Raw genomic sequence first — 20,274 nt, forward strand, 5'->3', positions numbered from 1 at the left:
CTGATAACAACAGTTATTCTCACCTTTCCCTTCCACTCCTGGCCCAAACACTTTAACTCTGCTTGTGTCCACAGCTGGCTCCACTTTGACCCGGGCTGGGAATTTAGGCACTTGCTCTCCTCCATATTTCATCTTGATTGTGTACATGCCAGCCGAGAGTGGCACATATGTTATGACATAGGTCCCATCTTTGTTATCATCTATCTGGACCTCGGCTTTGGCACCAGCATCTGACACCACGTCCACCCGGAGGTCACCGGGACCTGCTTCTGTGCAGTCAACGTTCAGCAGCCCTGGCTCACCTACTTTACCACGTTCCAGACCTGGGCCTGTGGCAATGACTTTAGAGACATCAAATGGCATTTCTATGTCTGCCTTAAACGGCGAACCAGGAATGTGAACTTCTTCAAAGAGGATGTTTACAAAATACTCTCCAGGCTTTGTAGGCAGGTAGGAGACAGAGCAGGTTCCATCACCATTGTCTGAGCATTCAATTTTAGCTTCACATGGGCCTTCTACTGTCAAACCTAAACCTCCAGTTCCTGCTCCTTTGGTATCTATCGTAAATTGGGCTGGTTTTCCAACAAGGCCCCCTCGAAGACCTGGACCATGAGCTTTTACCTAGAAGAGAATATGCAGTTGAGCTAAACGAATTTTTTCATGTTATTCCTAGCACAGACTGCCTTGTTAAACTTGTTTGTATTTTGGACTCAATTAACAAACTCTTAAAAATACAGAGAAAGCAACATCTCCTTTGCCACTACTCCCTCCCAGTTTTACTGTAAAGTTGGTATCTCTTCTCCAAGGAGGTTTCAAGGCAAGGATATTCATGCTCTCACCATAGCTGTTTTTATATAGCCATGGGATATGAAAAGTAGAAACACTGAAATATTTGATGGCTGTACATACATTTGTCTTGAAATTTATTTCCTTAGAAAGAAGCATCTCAATTAATACAGTCGAGATGCTCACGAGGCCAAGTTCTATTAAATTAGGAGCAATACTTGTATTTGGCACACTATGCAGGATGCTTGCAGTATTCTTAATTAGTTCAATGTTTTTTCAAATACAGTGTTACAGGAATGACTTCAACAAGTCATGGAGCCTGCAAAAGGAATAACTCAGTGCTCTAAGTAAGGATGTTCCTGGCTGTGGTTTGGCCAAACCCAAGCCAGGTCTCACAGAATAGCCCACAATTCAGTTTTCAGGTGTCAGTTGCTATTACAGGCCTAAACTGTTCACTTACCTTGGAGGGGTCTGGAGGTAGCGTGGCCTCCACAGTATAGGGGCTCCCTGGGACTGGGTTGCCATCATAACTCACATCTACCATGTACAGTCCTTCTTCCCTTGGGATGTATTTTGCAGTGCTGCACTCCTTACCCAGAACTGGTTCCACCAGACATGGCACAGCTTTCCTCATAGGACTGGAAATATTAACATCCAGTTTGCCTTGCCCACCAGCGCCTTTGGTGTCAATTACAAATTCCTGATCCTTCCCTACTTCCACTCCTGAAAAAGACAAAAACTGCATTACTACGCTAAGTACTCAACACCAGACAGTGCTCCAAGAAATTTCTCATGCGCATACACTGAGGGAGCCAACACTGTCAGAGCCCTGCTCAGTCTGCATCCCTCCGCATGCAAAAAAACCTGCCAAACCAAACAAAAAAATAAACAAGTGCTTTGGTTAAGTGGAGCTACAAAGCTACAGTGCTAAGCAAGCCTATAAGATATGGCCTGACAGTATCAAAGGCTCATCTCTGGAATGCAACAGCATTTCACAGCCCTAAATTCTTCTGCTTTTAGAAAACAAAGAGACTGTATGAATGACATTCTGTACTGTAGCAGTTAAATGTATTTGAACAAACAGCCATCTAGGCCCAGGGAAACCAGATTTCATCAGCAGGTACCCAGCCTGGTGAAGAGTCCAGTTCTATTCACTAAAACAACTAAACCCCAACACATGCTTTGTCCACACTGCTATGTAATCTTTGTTAAAAAAAAAAAATCTAAATTAAAATTCAGTTCTCAAGAGGACCAGCTAAGTCAAAGTGGTCAAGCTATAAAGTTGGAGCTGGTTGATCCCCAACTGTAGCAAGTTAAAGAGAAGATTGTTTTGCCCACTTCTGCTCCAGCAGGATATGTCGGCTATCACCCAGATTCAGGAGACACTTCAGGAGGCAGGCTACGGGGCTTCCAGCCCAAAAGTACTTACTGTTTTCAAGTCCATTGACTTTAACTTTGCTTAGGTCTAGCGGAGCAGCAACACCCACAGTGAAAGGGCTTTTAGGGATAGGATCACCACCGTAAGTTACCAAAACCTTCATTGGACCCTAGTTGGAGAATTTACAAGTTAGTTCAGTTCCTCACTTCATACAGGCACGCCAACATCTGAGCAATACATAACCACTTCACCTAATCCATTTTAGCTGACCACAGCCAAACTTACTGGTTTATCGACTCAAGCTCTCACCCCAATGCAGCCCTTCAAAGTATTAAATAGTTTTTATTTAATGCAGGAAGAGAGACAAAGATGGTTCTTTCCAACATTTAATTAGACTATATTCAAGCTGCCTGGAAAAACCTCCAGCTCAGGCTGGCTCCCACCCTCTCGGCACTCAGAGCCTACAGCTGAATGAACGTCCCAGTGCTCCAGACCAGGTATCCCCTTCCACCACACGGAGCGGCCAGGCCAAAGCCAAGCCTGCAAAGAGGCCATATTATTACAGCATCTGAAATACCAGGGTTTTAAGCTTTACAAGTCAGAAAGATTAATGCTCTTGTGTATTTTGGCTGGAATACCACAAAACCATGGCAAGCTTCAGCCCACGATGTGTACTCCTTTTATTCTCTCCTACCGCAGTCCATATTTTAGCTATATTCACTGTTTGCTTACTTTTCATTCTTGGCCAGCTCAGCTCCCAAGTGAAATAATCATGGATGTTTCACACAAGCTAGTGAATAGCTTCCACGATTATTCTTGGTTGTTTTTAGAAAACACACAAACGGGTAGCTGTAGCAACACCGAGAGATAGATAAGGCTGAGTAAACAGCATTAGAACAAGGCTCCTCTGCTGCTGACGTGGCCCCTCAGGAATTTACCTACCTAGTCCTTCCTCCTCGCACTCTGAAGGGTCCAGGGTCTCATTTGTAAGCTACGAACCCTAGAAAGACAGGGTCCAGGAACAACCTATGTGCTCACAGCCTGGAGGGACAATAAGGCTACTCTAATTACTGTGCAGTCTGTCTTCATCTCCTCTTTTTAACCATTGCTATCCCATCACTGCCATCTCCAAGCTTCTCCTGTAAGTCTGCAGCTCCTCCATGACCCAAGGTACTCCTCCAGATGGGAGACCCAAGTGGGAAACCTGTTTCTGGTATCCTGGCTTGTTTCATCCCCACTTTTCATGTGAAACGTAGCAATCTGGTACTGCTCACACACACACGTGGAGTTCAGATGACTTTTTCTCCCTTCTGCATACCAACCCTGACTAAATATGCAAAAGCTTCTCTAAACAGGCACGCCAGCCACATGCTGAGATCATGCAACTGCTTTATCCAAAAACAAATGCTAACTCTACGGTGCTTCCAAGGATTATAATCCAGCATTATCAGATAAATAATGCTGCAGGACTACATATCAGTCCACTTTTGTACAGCTACATTCAAGGAAGCTGGTGCAGATGACCAAGTAGCTCATGTGATTGTTCAGCAGAACAAGGGCAGCAAAACAATCATCTCAGTACTACAGCACCTATGTCTTCAGAAAGAGATGAGATTCATGCATTCTGGAATTTAATGACGCTTTACAAACACACAAGCGCAGCATAAGGAAAAATACTTCTAGTTATTAGCAGGTTCCACTTTCAGCTCTTTAATGGTGTTGCTAGGAAGCATCTGTCTATGAACCAAAACAAGTTAGACTGAATTTTATTTCCAACCCAAGGGCAAACCTCAAATACAGAAAAATATTTTGACACATTTTATCTGCAGCCCAGCTTCCCTCCTCAGCACCAACTCGTTCACTTTCCTACTGTGGAGCTGGTGCATCATCACCCAAACGCTGTGCTTTTTGTCCCTGCTCTGGGGACAAAAAGCACTGCTTTGCATGGCAGCTCCTTTGACAACAGCAGCTTGCTGAGAGGCAGCACAGCCCCGACTCTGCAGGACCACGGCAGCCCAGAGCAGCTGATGCAGGCGCCAGCTCCGCTTTGGACCCCGGGAAGGTTTGCCACCTTTCATCTTCGACTGATAAGGTGTGGAATGACAACATGAGTGATGTGCTACTGCCTCAATATCTCAGTTGTTCCCAGAAAAGAAAACAGTGACAAGCTGTCAATAACTACACCAGAAAATTGCATTACTGCTTTCCAATCCCAACTGTCCTGCAGGCTTTAGGGATCCCTGGGAGCCGGACACCCTGGCAAGTTTTATCTGCTCATTCCTCTGTGCATGGGTACCAGGGAGGGAGGTCAGAGCACCACAACAAGATGAGCCATTCCTGCTTCTATTCCTACAGGAGTCGGACCTACCTGCTGTATGGGAGTATACCTAACAGTGTGAGAATAGTCATAGTTGTCAATGATATCCAGATCTGCCACCACCTCTCCTGGCACTGGGCTGCTGAACTGCACATCCAGCAGTGCTTTTCCAGCTCCCTTGGTGAACACAGTGAAGTGCGTTGGCTTGCCATTTTCCACTCCTGAAGAAAAATGTTAATTCTAATTTATGCAGAGCTCGCACACAGATACTCTTCCCAAGAAGCATCTGGTACCTACAAAGCCCATCAAGTAGAATGCGAAGGGAACGGAGTTATTTCCAATTGCCTGGCACCCCACCCCGCTGTGCCCAGGACTGCATCACTGCATCCCAGCAATGCTCAGCAGCCAGGCAGTGGCTACCCTGCAACAGCCCCTCACAGTCCAGCACTGGCCACACCATCTCAACCCAGTTCTCACCAGTTTTGTTCAGCCCAGGTCCTTCAGCTTTCACTTTGCTGGCATCATGCGAGGGGTCCACTTTAACTCTGAATGGGCTGGCAGGAATTTCCTGCAACAGAAACAGAGTTCTAAACATAACCAGGTCACTCTTCACTAGCTGAAACTAGAGAGACCATAATGTTAAGATACTTGTTTTAACTCCATCACCACTTTGAGTAAAATTTCACCTCACTTAAACACTCTGCTCTGCCTTACTGAGTAGGATCATTAGAAATCTAGGGCAAAGTTAATAGCTGGACAGTTTGCAGGGCTGCCCCCCCACTCCTTTTTATTTTTAAGGAAATCTTATGTTTATTCCCATGTTCCTTGGAAAGTCACTTAGTGATTAGGCAAAGCTGCTTTCTAAAGGATAGAAAACCTGACACTACATTCATTATGCCAACCCAACACATCACATGCTTGAACTTCAGTGTTTCCAGCCAACCCCTCTCATTTGTGTACCTTCAAGTGCTACAAAAGTGTTTTTAGAAACAGTGACCAGACAAAAAGCACGCGAGCTGAAATGGAAGGAGCCAGCTGTAAAGTGCCACAGCCAGCTGTGAACTGGCACGTGCTCAGCAATCAAGGAACAGATAAACAGACTCTGGAAACATCAGGCTGTAAAACAAAGATTACAAACCTCTCCTGCAAAAAGCACTTTAATAGTGTAGCGCCCAGCAGCAGGTGGTGCATATTTCACTGTGAAGGTATCATTAGCATTGTGGATGATGTCAAAATCAATGTCTTCTTCCTCATTGCTCACCACACGAGCATCACACTTAATTCCAACGCTGACATCACCTTGAAAAAGCAAACGGAGGTTTTGCTACTGGACAGTACATTGCTAGCCAAATGGCCAACACATTCCCATTTCCAGTAGTTGTTCAAGTCACCATGTTAATTGATGTAACAGGTCACATCACAAATCATTGCAATGTTCTGCTTCCCAAGGTTTTTCCATGAAACAAGGAAAACCAGCATGAAACAGTACATAATCCACACACCCCCACTTCTGTGACCTGTGGTTCTGATACCACAGCAACAGCCCAGCCTGCCTTTACCTTCTCCTGCATCCGTGCAGTCAACAGTGAAGTGGGTTGGCTCATTTGCTTTCAGGCCAGTTCTCTCCACACCAGGTCCAAACACTTTCACTTTCTGAGGATGACTCCCTTGACCAATAAGGACCTACACGGATTTACAAGAGTCATAATCTCACATCTGTGTCACACTCAAGACCAGAGTGAGGTCAAAGCATTGCTTGGATAGAGGCTACAGAAAAACAGTACCAAGGTAAGAGTGAATTGCCCCAACTCCCCCAGGCTGCAGCGATACTGATAGGAGACCTCTGATGTGTGAACTTGTGAAAACAGAAAGCTTTTTTCAAGTGGACAGATTCCTAAAAAAAAACAGGAGCAAAAGGGCACACCTCCTTGAAGTTCACTGAAGGGTTTTATCATCCTAGTTGTAATGACAAGTGGTTGTGAACATGGATGTCCTACTTGGCTAAAACTAGTAATACGTACTACTCTGTACTTACCCTAAATGGGCTATTGGGCACATTGGCTCCTCCCCAGACAACTGAAATTGTATGTTTGATTGGTTTAACTGGCACATAGGAACAGGCAAACACACCATCAGGCTTGCTCTTTATCTGGATATCAATAGGGTTTCCTTCTCCATCCTAAAAGGCAGTAATACAAGCAGAAGGTTCAGGTACTTTAAAAATGTTTGTATAGTTTGAACAGCCCAAGACTCTTCCAAAACGTGTGTTTTTTTCCAGAACTACAGCTCAGAAATACTGAAGAAATATGCAAATTATACTCCTGTGAGTCTTCCTCATCTAACACCTGCTCATTTGTAACACCATCCTACAACACATATTTTAACAAGCTTGCCTGAAATTCATAGGCTCAGAGACACTTCGGGTGCTTCCAAATGACAACTCCAGGAAATTACAGCTTGCTTTGCTGAGGAGACTCCAAGTAAGGAAGCAAAGCCATGTATTTCATACGTCAGGGAGAAGTCACCTTGTCTTGAGTTAGGTTTGTTGCCTGACTACATTACACAGATCAAAGTAGAGAGCTTTGAAAGAATTACACATGCCCAGAATTAAGTGGTGTGTAAGCAAGTGGAAATACTTAAGGCATTTTTCTCAACAGTATTAAAGTCCTTTTGCTGAAGTTTCACATAGCTGCCTTTGGCTTTTTACCTGTGCATACATCTTCAGAGGTGCTTTCCCAGCATCCTTCGTTTCAACCGTGAACTCAGCAGGATTGTTCACTATACAGCCAGTCCTCTCCAAGCCCGGGCCATAAGCCTTCACCTAAAAAAAAACCCAACCCCAAGAGTCTTAGCTTGCAGTTCAGAAAGAGAAGTAAAACTAAGCTATTTATTTCTAAAGACCTTCCCACAAAACCCATAAAGCACAGGATACAAGTAGAGGCTAGTGTGAAAGTTGAGAATTTGGACTAATCAGCGAGTTTTCATTACATTAAATCAAAACCACAACAGTGTTATTAGGAAAAGCTGAGTAATATCTGGCTGGAGCATGGCAAATGCAGAGCTTTAAAGTAGAGGCAACTTACGAGTAAAGTCTGTTACCAGAAACCTTCAGAAAGATCTCTGCTGTAGTTATACCAAAGACGTGTTATGCCACGGGTGAACTCTTATACACCACCTTATCTGGGTTGAAGTCTCCTGAAGCTGGTCGGATGAAGGCCATGTAAGGGCTGTCTTTTATGTCCTCATCATCACACATGATGTGCACAGCATATTCACCAGGCTCTTTGGGCCAATACTTCACATCACATGAGCCATCATTCTTGTCATCACACTCAATTTTAGCCTGAGAAGGGCCTTCTATCGCAAAGCCTAAAAAAGGAACAAGTAGGTTCCTCGTGTTAGGTTTGTGGTGGCTGCTAATTTAGTGCCACTTCCCCAAACTGCTTTTTATTAACCATAACCATGCCTGATGCTCTCTATCACCCTTCTTCAGCAATATAAGAGATAATCCATCATTCCCTTCTGGATCTCATCCCACAAAACCACAGATTAACACTCCCCATCATACACATTTCTGTCTCTAAGACTTGCCTTTGATACTCTAAGTTTGTGTTTAGACCAAAACATCTTACAGACATGGTTTTTTACTGCTGGGATATCTATTGTTTCTCATGAGTTCGTTGCTAGCATTGCAATGTGTAAGTATTTCAGGCAAACTAAGTAACATACCAAGAGAGCCAACTTCTGTGCCAATGGATTCTACCACAAAGTCAGCTGATTTGCCCACAATCCCCTCATGCAGGCCTGGCCCCCAGGCTCGCACTTTCTGAGGACCTGCTTCATGACCCACTTGAACTTCAAAGGGACTACAAGAGAAAAGCAAAGCATAGGATTAGAAATTAGGACAAATACAGCATCCATATTTTTCCCCAGGTATTTTAATGAGGCTTTACATTGGATTTCCCAAATTAATAGATGCTATCATGTGGTGGCACAGTGCCCAGCAGCCTGTCTTTCTAGCAGAGAGGTCATCAAACCCATCATCTAATTACATCTTGCACCACAAATCCTGCATGTCAAATATTTGGCTTGCACTGCTTGCTGTTGCCCTGGATACTAAAATAACAGACCCTTTAAAAACTCACAGCAAAGTCCAAGCTGCATGATCCACCAAATTTTACTGGGTTTTTTATTCATAATTTTGGGTTTAGCAAGACTGATGCAAATCACCCTTCAAAGCTTTCCCAATATAAGCCACTGCAGCCCTAAAACAGGCTGTAGATAAAACTGTCACAGCAACTGCTTGCCACTATCTTTGCTGCCCACAAAGTTTCTTCAAAGCTCAATGTCGCTTTAAAAGCCCACCAACTACACAACCTACTGAAGGGCACAAAACCTCAAAAGAAAGCTACTTCTAACTCACCTTTTTGGGATGTTGTGCCCGCCCCATGTAATCGTGACAATGTACTTCCCTGGGGTAGCTGGATAATATTCAAATGCATATACACCATCCATAAAGCCTTTTTGTTTCACCAGCTCCTCCAAGCCCTCTGTTGAAAGATCAGTTCAGCATTAAACATAACAGCTTCCATCCTGCCTTCAATTACTCAGAGGAGTTCATGTTTTCTAGTATTTATTTTAGCTTGCAAGAATAAATTTCTTCCACCAGAAAAAAAAAAGGTCAGGTTATAAGGGAAGTTAGTTCTAGTTACCCTCTTGGACAAAGACAGCAAACACTTCCAGAAGAAATACAGCAGAAAGTATTTTAAGTTACCAGACTTAATAGGTTCCCTTGTGTTTTATTTTCTTAGTCTGCAGTATGATGCATGTCATATGTTAAAACAAAAAAGCTTAACATTTGTCAGACTTTGCAACCACAAGTATGAAGGGAATGCCTACTTTTCATTTTCTTCGAGATGAAGAATTTAGGGAGAAAAGCTTAAAACACTAAAATTTACATCGATACGTCTGTTGCTTTCCCCCTCACCCCGCCAACCGCATTAAGCCACACAGTCAGAGCACTGTGCATGTGGAGGAGGTGAAGGCAATACAATGCACCTTTTAATACCATCCCAGCCGGGGGGAGGCAACCGCCTCACAAGTACAACACAAGTAAAACATGAGCACAGCAGCTCCCCGAGAGCAGCAGCACAGCCACTGCTGCTGGCAGCCTCAGGAGCCCGCTGCATGAGCCAGCGGCTGCTGGCACTCCCACTGCCCCAGCCTGCCGTGGTCCAGGCGGAGGGCCACATCCAGAGCTCAGGACACAGCAAAGGACCTGGGGACAGACCCTGGCAGAAGGTCTCCATGTCAGCCTACGGGTTCCCCTCAACCCTCTCCTCCCTTGCTCATGTGCCCAAGCATGAAGTGCAGCCAGGACTGCTGCTCTGAGCCATTCCTAGCTTTATGAGAGCAGGATTTCCACCCTGCCAGACACCCCAGAATGTGGCTTCCTCCCACAGATCGGATGAAGATGCAATGTGAACCCATAAAGCTTGGGGCCTCAGCAAGCAGATACATGGATTTTCTCAATTTTGCTGACCGATATCCATTAAAATGGAGAGACCTAAAACCAGGTGTTACCTTACCCAGCCCTGCAGATCAAAACCTTCACACTAGACACAAAGTACCAGAAAACCCTTCTGAAATTTGGCTTTTTATGGTGATACAAATCCCACCAGTTCCATCAGGCCACCATCTCCTTACTAGTCTTCCTTTTCCCAGTCTCTGCTTCCCTCCCTTCTCCAAAACATATCTACAGCACAAATCCACAAAAACACTTACTCGGTCCCTTTATAGACACTCCGAGATCTCCGCTCCCTGCTGCTCTCGTATCAACCTTGAAGTCAGCCGTTTCCCTCATGCGGACGCCCTTGGGCTGCAGACCTCTGCCAGTGGCACGACATGCATTTGGATTGCAGGCTGCAAGGGAATTTCAGACATCAATACCGTCTTTGATTCTCAACATACACATAGACTAGCCAGCCTGGAACAACCTTTAGTTTAATGTTGACTCAGGACAACCACAGCTTAGCTTTCAGCAAAAGTTTTAATGTTATAGCATTAAGGCAGACAGATGGGAGTCTTCCCAGCCATTGTCTATGTCCCTTGGCTTTTGGGCAGTAGCATTTGGTGCAGCCAGGCAACACTGACCCCCTACAAAGGCTGTTTTTTAGAACTAAAGCAAATGCTGAAGCCCTGTTGCTTTCCAATTTGATGCCAGTTATCAATACAAAACTTTTATATGGTTATCATATACAGATGTTCACTGTACTAGGCACAATCATCTTGATGCCTTTCATGTTGAGGGGCAAACTGCAGCATGGGGTGAAGTTCCCCTTTGCAATAAGCCCCAGTGAACAGTGTTATTGTGCTGTTCTTTCAGAAGCACATTACTGGAATAACTGCTATTAGCAAAGCCAAGTTCTGCACATGCTTAGTTAAGAGACGTCACGTCAAAACCCCTGCTTGTCACAGTTCACACTTTCAGAAGCAAAGCCATCAAGGCCTCTGCAGACCGAAGCAGCCATGGGTAGGGGCAATAGGTTACATATGGCTGAGCTTAAGCTTACACTTGACTCCTTTACTCCAAATGCTTCTCCAAGCCTGCAGAGTGGCTACATAAATAGGTAATGCACACTTATGAACAGTTTTTGTTACACGATCCCACCTACCATGTGGTCTTCAACTCCAGAGACCTGAAGGGTTTGAAGAGATTTACAAATAATCACAGCCTCCCAGCAGCATAAACCCATCATGCATTTCCCCAAAACACCCTGTGCTTACAGCAGGAGCACAAGTCTGCCAAGCAGCTGGTGAGGTTTTTACTCATTTCAATAGCTTGCAAGTTTTACCCTCACCCCTGCAGCAGCCAACATTGCTCCACGTCCTACACCGGACAGTGTAAGCAAAGACTGCGTGCCATCTGCTAGCTCTGAAAACTCGGTGGGGGCATACAGGAGCATGCGTAACGTGGAGTGGGAACAGCTTGCAGAGCCCTTACACAACTGAGTCAGGCAGCTTGTGGTTAAGCCAGTTTCACCTACGGGATCACACACCCTTTCAGTTCACTTGCAACTAACTTCCCCAACCCCAACAAAAACAAAAACCCTTTTGGCTGGGACAAGCTGCAGGCTAGAAGCTTACAAAAAGCAAACGTGACAGAGCACCCTGCACACCTCTTACCAACTATGAAGCCATTAGCAGTGAAGTCCAAAATTCCACAAATGGAGGGTAGCTCAGGAGAGATGAGCAGAGATCTAAAAGCATAGGAGCACGTAAGGATGGAACAGAAAGCAAGTTAGGTGTCAGTTAAGGAGGAAAACAGTAAATATAGTCATCTGAGGAACAAAGGTGGAAAAGAGCAAGACACTGCATAGCTGCATAAAACACTTCAAAAGAAAATACAGAGGGCAGCTTAACTTTCGGAGGTCTAGGCAGAAAGGGAACTCTAGCAACAAAAGCCATATTACTGTTAGAGAGCACTGTTTTACTCTGAATACCCAGGTAACCCACTGAATCAGGCCCAAGATGCTGAAAGGTACAGGGAAAGTCCAAGGCAAGATTCAAGACTATTCTGTGATCACATCCAAGGCAAAAAGTGGGCATCGTCATTTAGGTGCATTTTTAAAAAGCATACCCTCTCCGACGAGAACAGTGCAAGGAGTTTTGGGAATTGCCTCCCCAGCAAAAGTCACTTTGACAATGTGAGGACCAGCTTGAACAGGTTTGTAGGTGCAACGGTAGACTTGGTTGCCTTTGTCTTCTACTGCAACTTCAGCAAGACTTCTCCCCTGAGGATCCTCCACTTCCACATTCACATCACCCACACCAGCACCTGCAAAGTAAACAAGTCCAACTAAGCCTTGGCTTCCCCACAGCAACATGCATGTGTTTAGGATCACAGCCAGCTGTCTGGGATCAGCCAGCCATCATCTGCTACCATTCCTAGGCACAGCCTAAATATTCAGCTGCTTCTGACAGCAACCAGACATTCAAGTGGGGAGGGCGCAAGACAGGAACATAGCATCTTCATGAAGTCAAACTGACAGGGCTCTGCTGCTCCATCCACAGGGTTTCACAACAGTGTTATAGTACTGAATACACACAGAGCCCAGTTGTCATATTGCTACCACCCTGTAGCACCTCTATCACAGACTAGCCCACAACTTTACCAGTCAGTTCAATCTCTCAAGCTTTGAAGTGGTTTAGATTTAGAGCTCAGACAACATGCATGCTGGTCTGGACAAGGATCCTTCTCTGCTGGACTGTATATGTTCACTTTTATTCAGACATCTGCTCCTCTCACGTTTTATTCATTCAACTCATCATGCAGCAAAAACAGTCTTCCAGATACTTTCAAAGGCCAGACATGTCTTTACATGGTTCAGACCACTCCCTCTCCCAATTAGAGCCTGAACATAACACTTCCCCTCACTATAACCACATTTAATTTTATTTCTAAGCACCCTCAGGCAGAAGACAATTTAAAATATCCTACTCAGCATATTTTGGTGTTTAAATACTTCAAGTAACTGCACTAAGTAGTTTCACATTGTTCTAAACGGATTAGCATTTGTAGCATCTACTGACTCATTCCTCTAGGCTACAGCATTGGCCACTTGATGGAGATGCCCTCATGAAGATAGCAGCCCTCTAATAATTATGAGAGAGGCTGAAATCAGTTTGCCATTGAAGTTTTAACTCAAAGTAGCACTGTGGCAGATTCTTTCTGTAAAGCTATATACAGAACACATTAAGCGTTTACAGTTTACTCACAGTTCACCCTTCAGAGGTGGGCATTTCACATTCCTGTTTAAAATGAGCTGGGGGAAGAAACCAGCCAGGAACTTGCCTGTTACCATTCAGCAAGTTCGTGGCAAATTTCTGGGTGATGCTTAGCACCTTCCTGCCCCAGCTCAGCTCCATACTTCAAACACTTCATACACAGCTGAAGCCTCGAGAGGAGCCTGGCTATTATTGCACCTCTGAACCTGACGGGGCTGCAAATCCCTCACCTACTTTTCAGTTTGTTTATTCCTCCAAGGCTTAAGTTCTCCTCATGTCTGAGGAGGCTGCAGTATTTTGGCACTTGTTCATCCTGCTTACCTGCTGTGTAGAGGTCAAAGTAGGTAGGCTTGTTGGCAATGTTTCCTGTCGCCTCCAGTCCCGGTCCCTTTGCTGTTACTTTGCTCGCATCTCCCTGGGCTTTGTCAACATTCACTTCAAACGGGCTCTTTGAGATGTGCTGCCCGGCAAACAGGACCGAAACCTAAAGACAGACAGCGTCAGCTCCGACCCACCAAGCAGAGGCAGAGCTCAGTGTCACCACCACGTAGCCAAGCATGAGGTCAAGCGCCTGCGTTGCTAGCACAGACGGTCTATACCTCAGAGGTGAGAGAGGCCATCCATCCCACAACTTTCGTCCTGTCCATGCAGCATAACTGCTGGCCACCTCCTTAAAGTGCTACTGATCATATGAGGCCAGCCACACCAGCAGGGATGCCTGAATCTGGATGTGCCAATAAGCAGATGACCATCCAGCAATGAAGCAGCCGCAGAAGCTGCATTTATCTTTTCAAGCTGGCTGTGGGGACCAGCCATTCAGGCAAGTACCAACCAATGGGATCACCCATCATAAACCTGCTTCTGCAGGTGCCTGGAGACAGAGCTGGGTAGGGAAACCTTCTCTGCAAAACCCCTATGGCAGGCAATCTCATCAGCAAAGAAGTGCCTTATAGACACAACATGGTACTTTCTCTGTGACAACTCACAACACTGACTTCATGAGCTACAAGTGACCCCATGTGAGAGGAGAGCCAGATGTAGCACTTGGTACCCAAATACCCCCACACCTTCTCCCAACAAATAAACCCCCTTCCCTCTTAAGAAGGGGGCAGCCTAATAGCCCAGACTGAGAATTAAGGCCACATCAGGTTGCTTTTTCTTCAGGATGCCCAGAGTGGCTATTACACTGACAGTAAACATGCAACCCTCATATTAACCAGCAGAACAGCTCATTTAGAAAGAGAACACTGGTTATTGACACACAACCTACCTTGTGAGGTCCAGTAACCCTTGGCACATACTGAACTGAATAGGTCTTGTTTTTGTCACTGGATGGAGTTATCTTTGCCTAGGAGAAAAAACACATCCAGTCTAAAACTTTTCTGGGTAGCGCTTGAAACTGCAAACTATTGCCAGAGTCAACAACATCAGAGACGTGTTGCTGTGGGAGCAGGGACACCTGCTACCTCCTCTTCTCGTACAGAAAAAAACCCCACTGGTTTTGCCTTTACATGAGATGAAGCAAGCTACCTTTTCCCCACCCGAGCCCTCTCCCTTGCTGTTAATTGCTCTAAGGCAGGCCAAAACTGAGGAGACACTAAGTCCAACATACAGCTGTATTTTTCTGGAATGTTGTAACACGATCAAGTGGAGCACTTGGACGAGAAGTTTCTATAAACACTAAAACCAACATCTTAACTCAAAATGATTCATGGCATCTAAATAGCTGCTTTAGCCATTCTTGCAGAATGAGTAAGGGCAGACAGTAATTTAATGATGTGTGTTATCTAAAAGCATGTCAGAATGTACTTGGCCAGTCAAGTTAAAGCACTGCAACTACTGGACATTGGAGTTGTGTTGCCTAGTTGCAGATAATGAAGTTTTTTTCAAGTTCATCCAGTAAGGCAATTATGAGGAAAAGCTTGAGGCTTGCACTTTTGATAGATGGCATTCTACAACTTTTTAGATTACTTATCTGTTAAGACCTCACTTGGGAAAGACGAAGGTTACTGCAAAAACTTTTCTATGCAAAATATTTAGCATACATACCTCCTCTCTGTTTCCTTCTGGATCCTCTATGAAGACCATCAGGTCTCCCTGCCCAGCACTGATTGTGTCTACCGTGAAGATGGCAGGCTGCTTCACCATGTTCCCATGAGGCTCAATCCCTAAGAGACAGACACAAAGCAGTACATTAGCTCTTGCTACAAAACCCAAAAGGTAGTTTGGAGGCTACCCACAAGCTGTCGAACCCATCCTCCCACACAAGCCCCCAGCACCAGCTTCCCCAGGCTGCTGCATGACACCTCTTTACCAGCTGCCCAGAGCATCATGTTCACAATAACCACCACTCTTACAATACACTTTTTTTAAAAAATTGGTTGAATCACTGGTACTCAGCTCATCTCAGGATCCCTGGATGAGTCAGGAACACAGACAGCACCTGGTTTCAGGTGAAAGCAAGTTACTCCGTTTGCTTGAGCAATGTACTAAGGGTCATCCCCACAGCTGGTGAGTGCCCAGCTGATGCTGACAGCAAGCAGGGTATGTGCATTAGTTGCTCTTTAGGAGCTGCTCTGCTTCACACAGCTAAATGCTACAATGGTGCCACACCACAGGAAAGGCAACCAGGGAGGCAGGAGAGAAATTTCGGGAAGCCTTTTGGTAAAGGCATTACCCTAGAGCCAAGGGTGAAAGACTTATTTAAGCAAGACAGTTCTCACCTATACTGTCCCATTTTACTCCATTTTCAGAACTCAGCTGTACAGACACCGCTTAGATTTACTATTCTTTGAAAGCTGCTCAGACTACTTTGCTAGAGTGAACACTGTACAAATGGCACGCAGAAACCTCTTTAAACCATGAAAATCCTGCAATTCAGTGCCACTTCCACTTAACTTTTAATGAGAGTTTCCTTGTTCCTCAGCACAGGGCCTGCTACAGCATGCATTTACCAGCAGGGTTTCATCATCTCCCAGTAGGCAGCCCCAGGTCATGACACCTGTCATGGTGGTGTCAGACTGAGTGGGTGGAAGAATTTCCCAAAGTTGCTGGTTCCAGACTAGCCCAAACATATATACCCTTCCGTCCAAGGGAATTACTCCTCGGCTTATTCATAAAGCCGTGGGCACTACCGCCCCATAGCACAATTAGTGGAAAGTGCAACGTCTGATAGATTATAAAGGAAGTGGTTGTGAACAACAGAATTCCTGAACTTGTTTATCTTCAGAAAACAATAACTTGATAGCAATGCAAGGAAGATCATGTTTTTACTAGGAAATCTGAGCATTCTGATAAGGTGTTAACAATTGACATATTTATCCTTTCAAACTAAGCCCTAGATTGTCATCTAGTTTAAACAGCTACAAATTCGCTCTGCATATCTTCAGTCCACCACATGCATCAGGATATGGTATTCGAGTTAAGTATCCCTCCTTCTGCAAGCACAAGAAGGAGGATTGCTTATACTCAGAAGACAGCTTCAGCCAGGACAGCATTACTCACAGCACTTTCTTAGTCTACATTCCGTCTTCTAGATTTTACTCTTATCAGAGACCTGCTTTTGGCTGGTTAAATAAGAACTCAGTGTGCATCACTGATGATCTGCACAGCACCTTTGTAGGCTCATTTCACATCAAGTCTACACACAGCTGCCCTCGGAGCAAACCACTGCAGTGTCCAGGGTGACGCTCTATAATTAAGACTCACATTGGGAGGCTATGAGCAACTTACATGGGAAAAACAACAATGAAAAAAAGCTAAACCGCCCACTTCACAATTGACACCTTTTTCTGGAAGCAAGAAGACCTGTTACTCACTTGTTCAAAAGACCCCATTTGGTAGTGAGCCCCTTGTTGCTGGAGTCACCTTTCAGTTCTGACACATATTAGCAGTCCTAACTGTTGATTATATTTAGTGACTCTGTTTTGCCAAATAACTTTAGCTGGAGGATCTCCCTTATGAGGAAAAGCTGAGAGACTTGGGTTTGTTCAGCCTGGAGAAGAGAAGACTGAGGAGGGATCTCATCAATACTTATAAATACGTAAAGGGTGGGTGTCAGGACGATGGGACTAGGCTCTTTTCAGTAGTGCCCAGCAACAGGACAAGGGGCAATGGGCACAACTTGGCACACAGGATGTTCCAGCTGAAAATGAGAAAAAAATTCTTTCCTGTGAGGGTGACAGAGCAGTGGAACAGGGTGCCCAGGGAGGCTGTGGAGTCTCCTTCCCTGGAGACATTTAAAACCCACCTGGACACAGTCCTGTGCCCCCTGCTCTAGGTATGCTCAAGCAGGGGGTTGGACGAGATGATCTCCCAGAGGTCCCTTCCAACCCCTACCATTCTGTGAAAACAGCAATCTTTCAAGAAGAGCCACTCACCCTTTATAATTTCCATTACAATGGCTCCAGAGCACTGTATGCATGAAACCAGACAATAAAATAATTCCAGTTTTTGAAAGATTAAGAACATGACTAAAGCCAGACTTGACGTATTGAGGCAGGCTGATCCATCATTTACACAGTAAGTGGAGTATAGGCAGTCTATATGTTTATGGTCTGACAAATGCGTCTATCTATTGTGGTTTGCTGTGGAAGGCACCAACAAAGGACATAAACCCCAAGCAGGGTAAGTCCTAAACCCAATTCTGACTATAGCGACTGCTCTTCAGTGTGCAGAGAATGTCCACGTCCATTCATGCCACTAGTTAAGTTTCAATGGAAAATCAAGTTTAAAAAAAAAAAAACAAGAACAGAAAAAAAATTCGTTTTATTTCTTTCCCTTTCGCTCTTGTACACCCAATTCCAAAACCCACTAATTCTAAAAAATCTTGAAGGACCAACAGCAGCCCCCAGATCTAAAAATAGAATATGGAATGGAGAACAAAGTGTAATGCTTAAGTGATGTCTTGCTACATACCAAGCATATTAAAGGTAAAAATCTGTTATTCATTTAGTTGTGATTGTATCCCAATCTAGATTAGAACCGCATCAGAAGTTACAGGAAATTATCAATTTAAAAGGTAAGTTAAAATTTAAGAATGCCTGTGTAGATCTACAGTTGCATAAGCATCTACAGACAAGTCCTTCCAATTAGCAAATACAGCCTTTACAACAAAGGCTTGGCACTATTTAATATTTGAAGGGTTACCAACCCACCTTAGTCTACATGCAAAGCATTCACACATACTGATCAATTCAAATACCTTATTTGGAATTAACCTACTCTAATATACATCTGCCATCAAGCCTGGGAAACTGGAGACTCTGCCGCTACAGAGAGCCTCCTTAGGGAGACACAAGGATGCAAAGAGGTTTTTCCTCTTTAATGGAGTGCTTTATCACAAGAAGCAGTCACCGCTAGATCAACGACCTCAGCAGCAATACTGCTAGCTTAAATTTCACACCAAGGTTGTTTTAGCTTTGTATCATGCTACTTCTTCCAGCTGTGGACTGCAAGTCTGGCAGCTTGCAGAACAGGTTCAGAGACTTTGGGGAATTTACATGTTAGAACTAGGAGTGTCTTTTGGACTACATCCACGTATTTCTGAAACTAGGCACCACACCAAGAGTATGCAAGTGAAACTTCGAAGTCAGTTACAGTAGGTCTGGAGTTCAACATAAGCAAAAAACCCCACCCAACTTTCTGAGGAGTTAAATGCTCTGTGCAGCTTAAGCTCGCCAAGTCCTTACCTCTCCCATAAGCCCTTGCTTTCTTTGGATTCAGTTTGGGTTTTAAAGGAGCTCCTGGTTTCAGCTTGGCTTTGGGGAACTGGGACAGGTAAGTCATTACAGAGTGCTCATCCACATCAGGGTGTATAATTTCTTCAGGGGTAATAACCTGAAAGACAGTGCAATTACGTGTATTGTACCAGTGCTTGGTTACCGCATGTCAACACAGAAACAGAGCTATAACAGAGTCTTGCATATCAAAACTCCCACGTGCTAACATGATTTCTTACATTTATTTTCCCTTTATACACACAACATCATTTATTATCTCATGGCAAGAAAATCAGTAAGTTCATTATGGTCCCAATGTGGCTCGGGGGCTTTTTGTGCCTTGATTATTAGGGGTTCTCATGAGACTGTGACAAACTAAATGGTAGCAAGGCAAGGCAACAGTAGCTATGTTCCCCCAAAAACGCAATTTAGGGATAACTGAAACGGAAAGAATTAGTAATTTATAATCCTGCGTGCTGCAGCTCTGAACTGCAGTGCTTGCAAAGTGAAACTTGTGACCAGTCTCTTCTCCTGCTCCCACGATACAAGCTGCTCCAACAGCTTCAAAAACTTCAGCACTTCTGTCCAACTTTATCAGCATGAAAACAATCCGATTTACAAACACATTGTTCTCTGTTTGAAAGTCATCTTTGCAGGTGATTTCCTAAACCAGTGAGTTTTCTTCTGTAGGATTCAATGCAGCAAAACAAACTCGCTCCATGGACTAACAGAGCAGGGACAACTGCACATGCATTTTTTCCCCTACCCTACATGCTGCAATACCAGCTGCCTTCAGGAGACACACCTACGCAAAATCTTACAACCAGAGATTTGAAATCTAACAGTGCGCTTCATTATAATTTGCCCTTTCTCAGGCAATTTCACACAAATAAACTGTAACTTTTGGAAGCGTCCAAGCAATGTCACCTGCTTCCCTCAATCTAGATTCAAGCTAGTTGCAAGTACAAAGCTAACCGCTGTGCGTCCTGCAGGCAGCCGGCACAGCCTTACCTGTGGCACACCCAGCCAGTCGTCTGCCTGCTGCATGGCTTCCCGAGCATTGTCAACTGGTTTCTTCGGGTCCCAGCTCTCCCAGTCAGGGCACAGGCCTGCAAGTACATTTCCCTTGTTAGGTATTATCTGCAAAGGAGCTTCCCTAGCTGAAGAAAGCAAGTACAAACTCCACAGCCACTTGTATTATGTGCTATACAGAAAGACACTCAGAGCTTTGCAGAAATAACCAAAACAAGACGAGGACGTGCTGCTCACTGACACACTTCTGAGAC

The 20,274-nt window shown here is 44.6% G+C and overlaps 1 protein-coding gene across 6 annotated transcripts in view; it reads right to left on the reverse strand.

Moving 5' to 3' along the window:
- The window catches only part of FLNB (filamin B), a 74,494-nt gene that overhangs the window by 28,449 nt on the left and 25,771 nt on the right, over positions 1-20,274 (reverse strand). For all 6 annotated transcript variants that reach the window (XM_064453810.1, XM_064453808.1, XM_064453804.1 and 3 more), the window contains exons 3-21: positions 20,000-20,097; positions 18,959-19,106; positions 15,318-15,436; positions 14,539-14,616; positions 13,590-13,752; positions 12,121-12,318; positions 10,266-10,403; positions 8,905-9,031; positions 8,211-8,347; positions 7,657-7,850; positions 7,189-7,302; positions 6,517-6,660; positions 6,041-6,164; positions 5,620-5,780; positions 4,959-5,049; positions 4,533-4,702; positions 2,216-2,333; positions 1,247-1,509; positions 24-621 (exon numbers count right to left, since the gene is read on the reverse strand). In XM_064453810.1, the coding sequence (XP_064309880.1) occupies positions 24-621; positions 1,247-1,509; positions 2,216-2,333; positions 4,533-4,702; positions 4,959-5,049; positions 5,620-5,780; positions 6,041-6,164; positions 6,517-6,660; positions 7,189-7,302; positions 7,657-7,850; positions 8,211-8,347; positions 8,905-9,031; positions 10,266-10,403; positions 12,121-12,318; positions 13,590-13,752; positions 14,539-14,616; positions 15,318-15,436; positions 18,959-19,106; positions 20,000-20,097 (3,183 nt within the window). The remainder of the gene's footprint in view (positions 1-23; positions 622-1,246; positions 1,510-2,215; positions 2,334-4,532; positions 4,703-4,958; positions 5,050-5,619; positions 5,781-6,040; positions 6,165-6,516; positions 6,661-7,188; positions 7,303-7,656; positions 7,851-8,210; positions 8,348-8,904; positions 9,032-10,265; positions 10,404-12,120; positions 12,319-13,589; positions 13,753-14,538; positions 14,617-15,317; positions 15,437-18,958; positions 19,107-19,999; positions 20,098-20,274) is intronic.

This window comes from Phalacrocorax carbo, chromosome 6, assembly GCF_963921805.1.
Source record: "Phalacrocorax carbo chromosome 6, bPhaCar2.1, whole genome shotgun sequence".
NCBI lineage: Eukaryota > Metazoa > Chordata > Aves > Suliformes > Phalacrocoracidae > Phalacrocorax > Phalacrocorax carbo.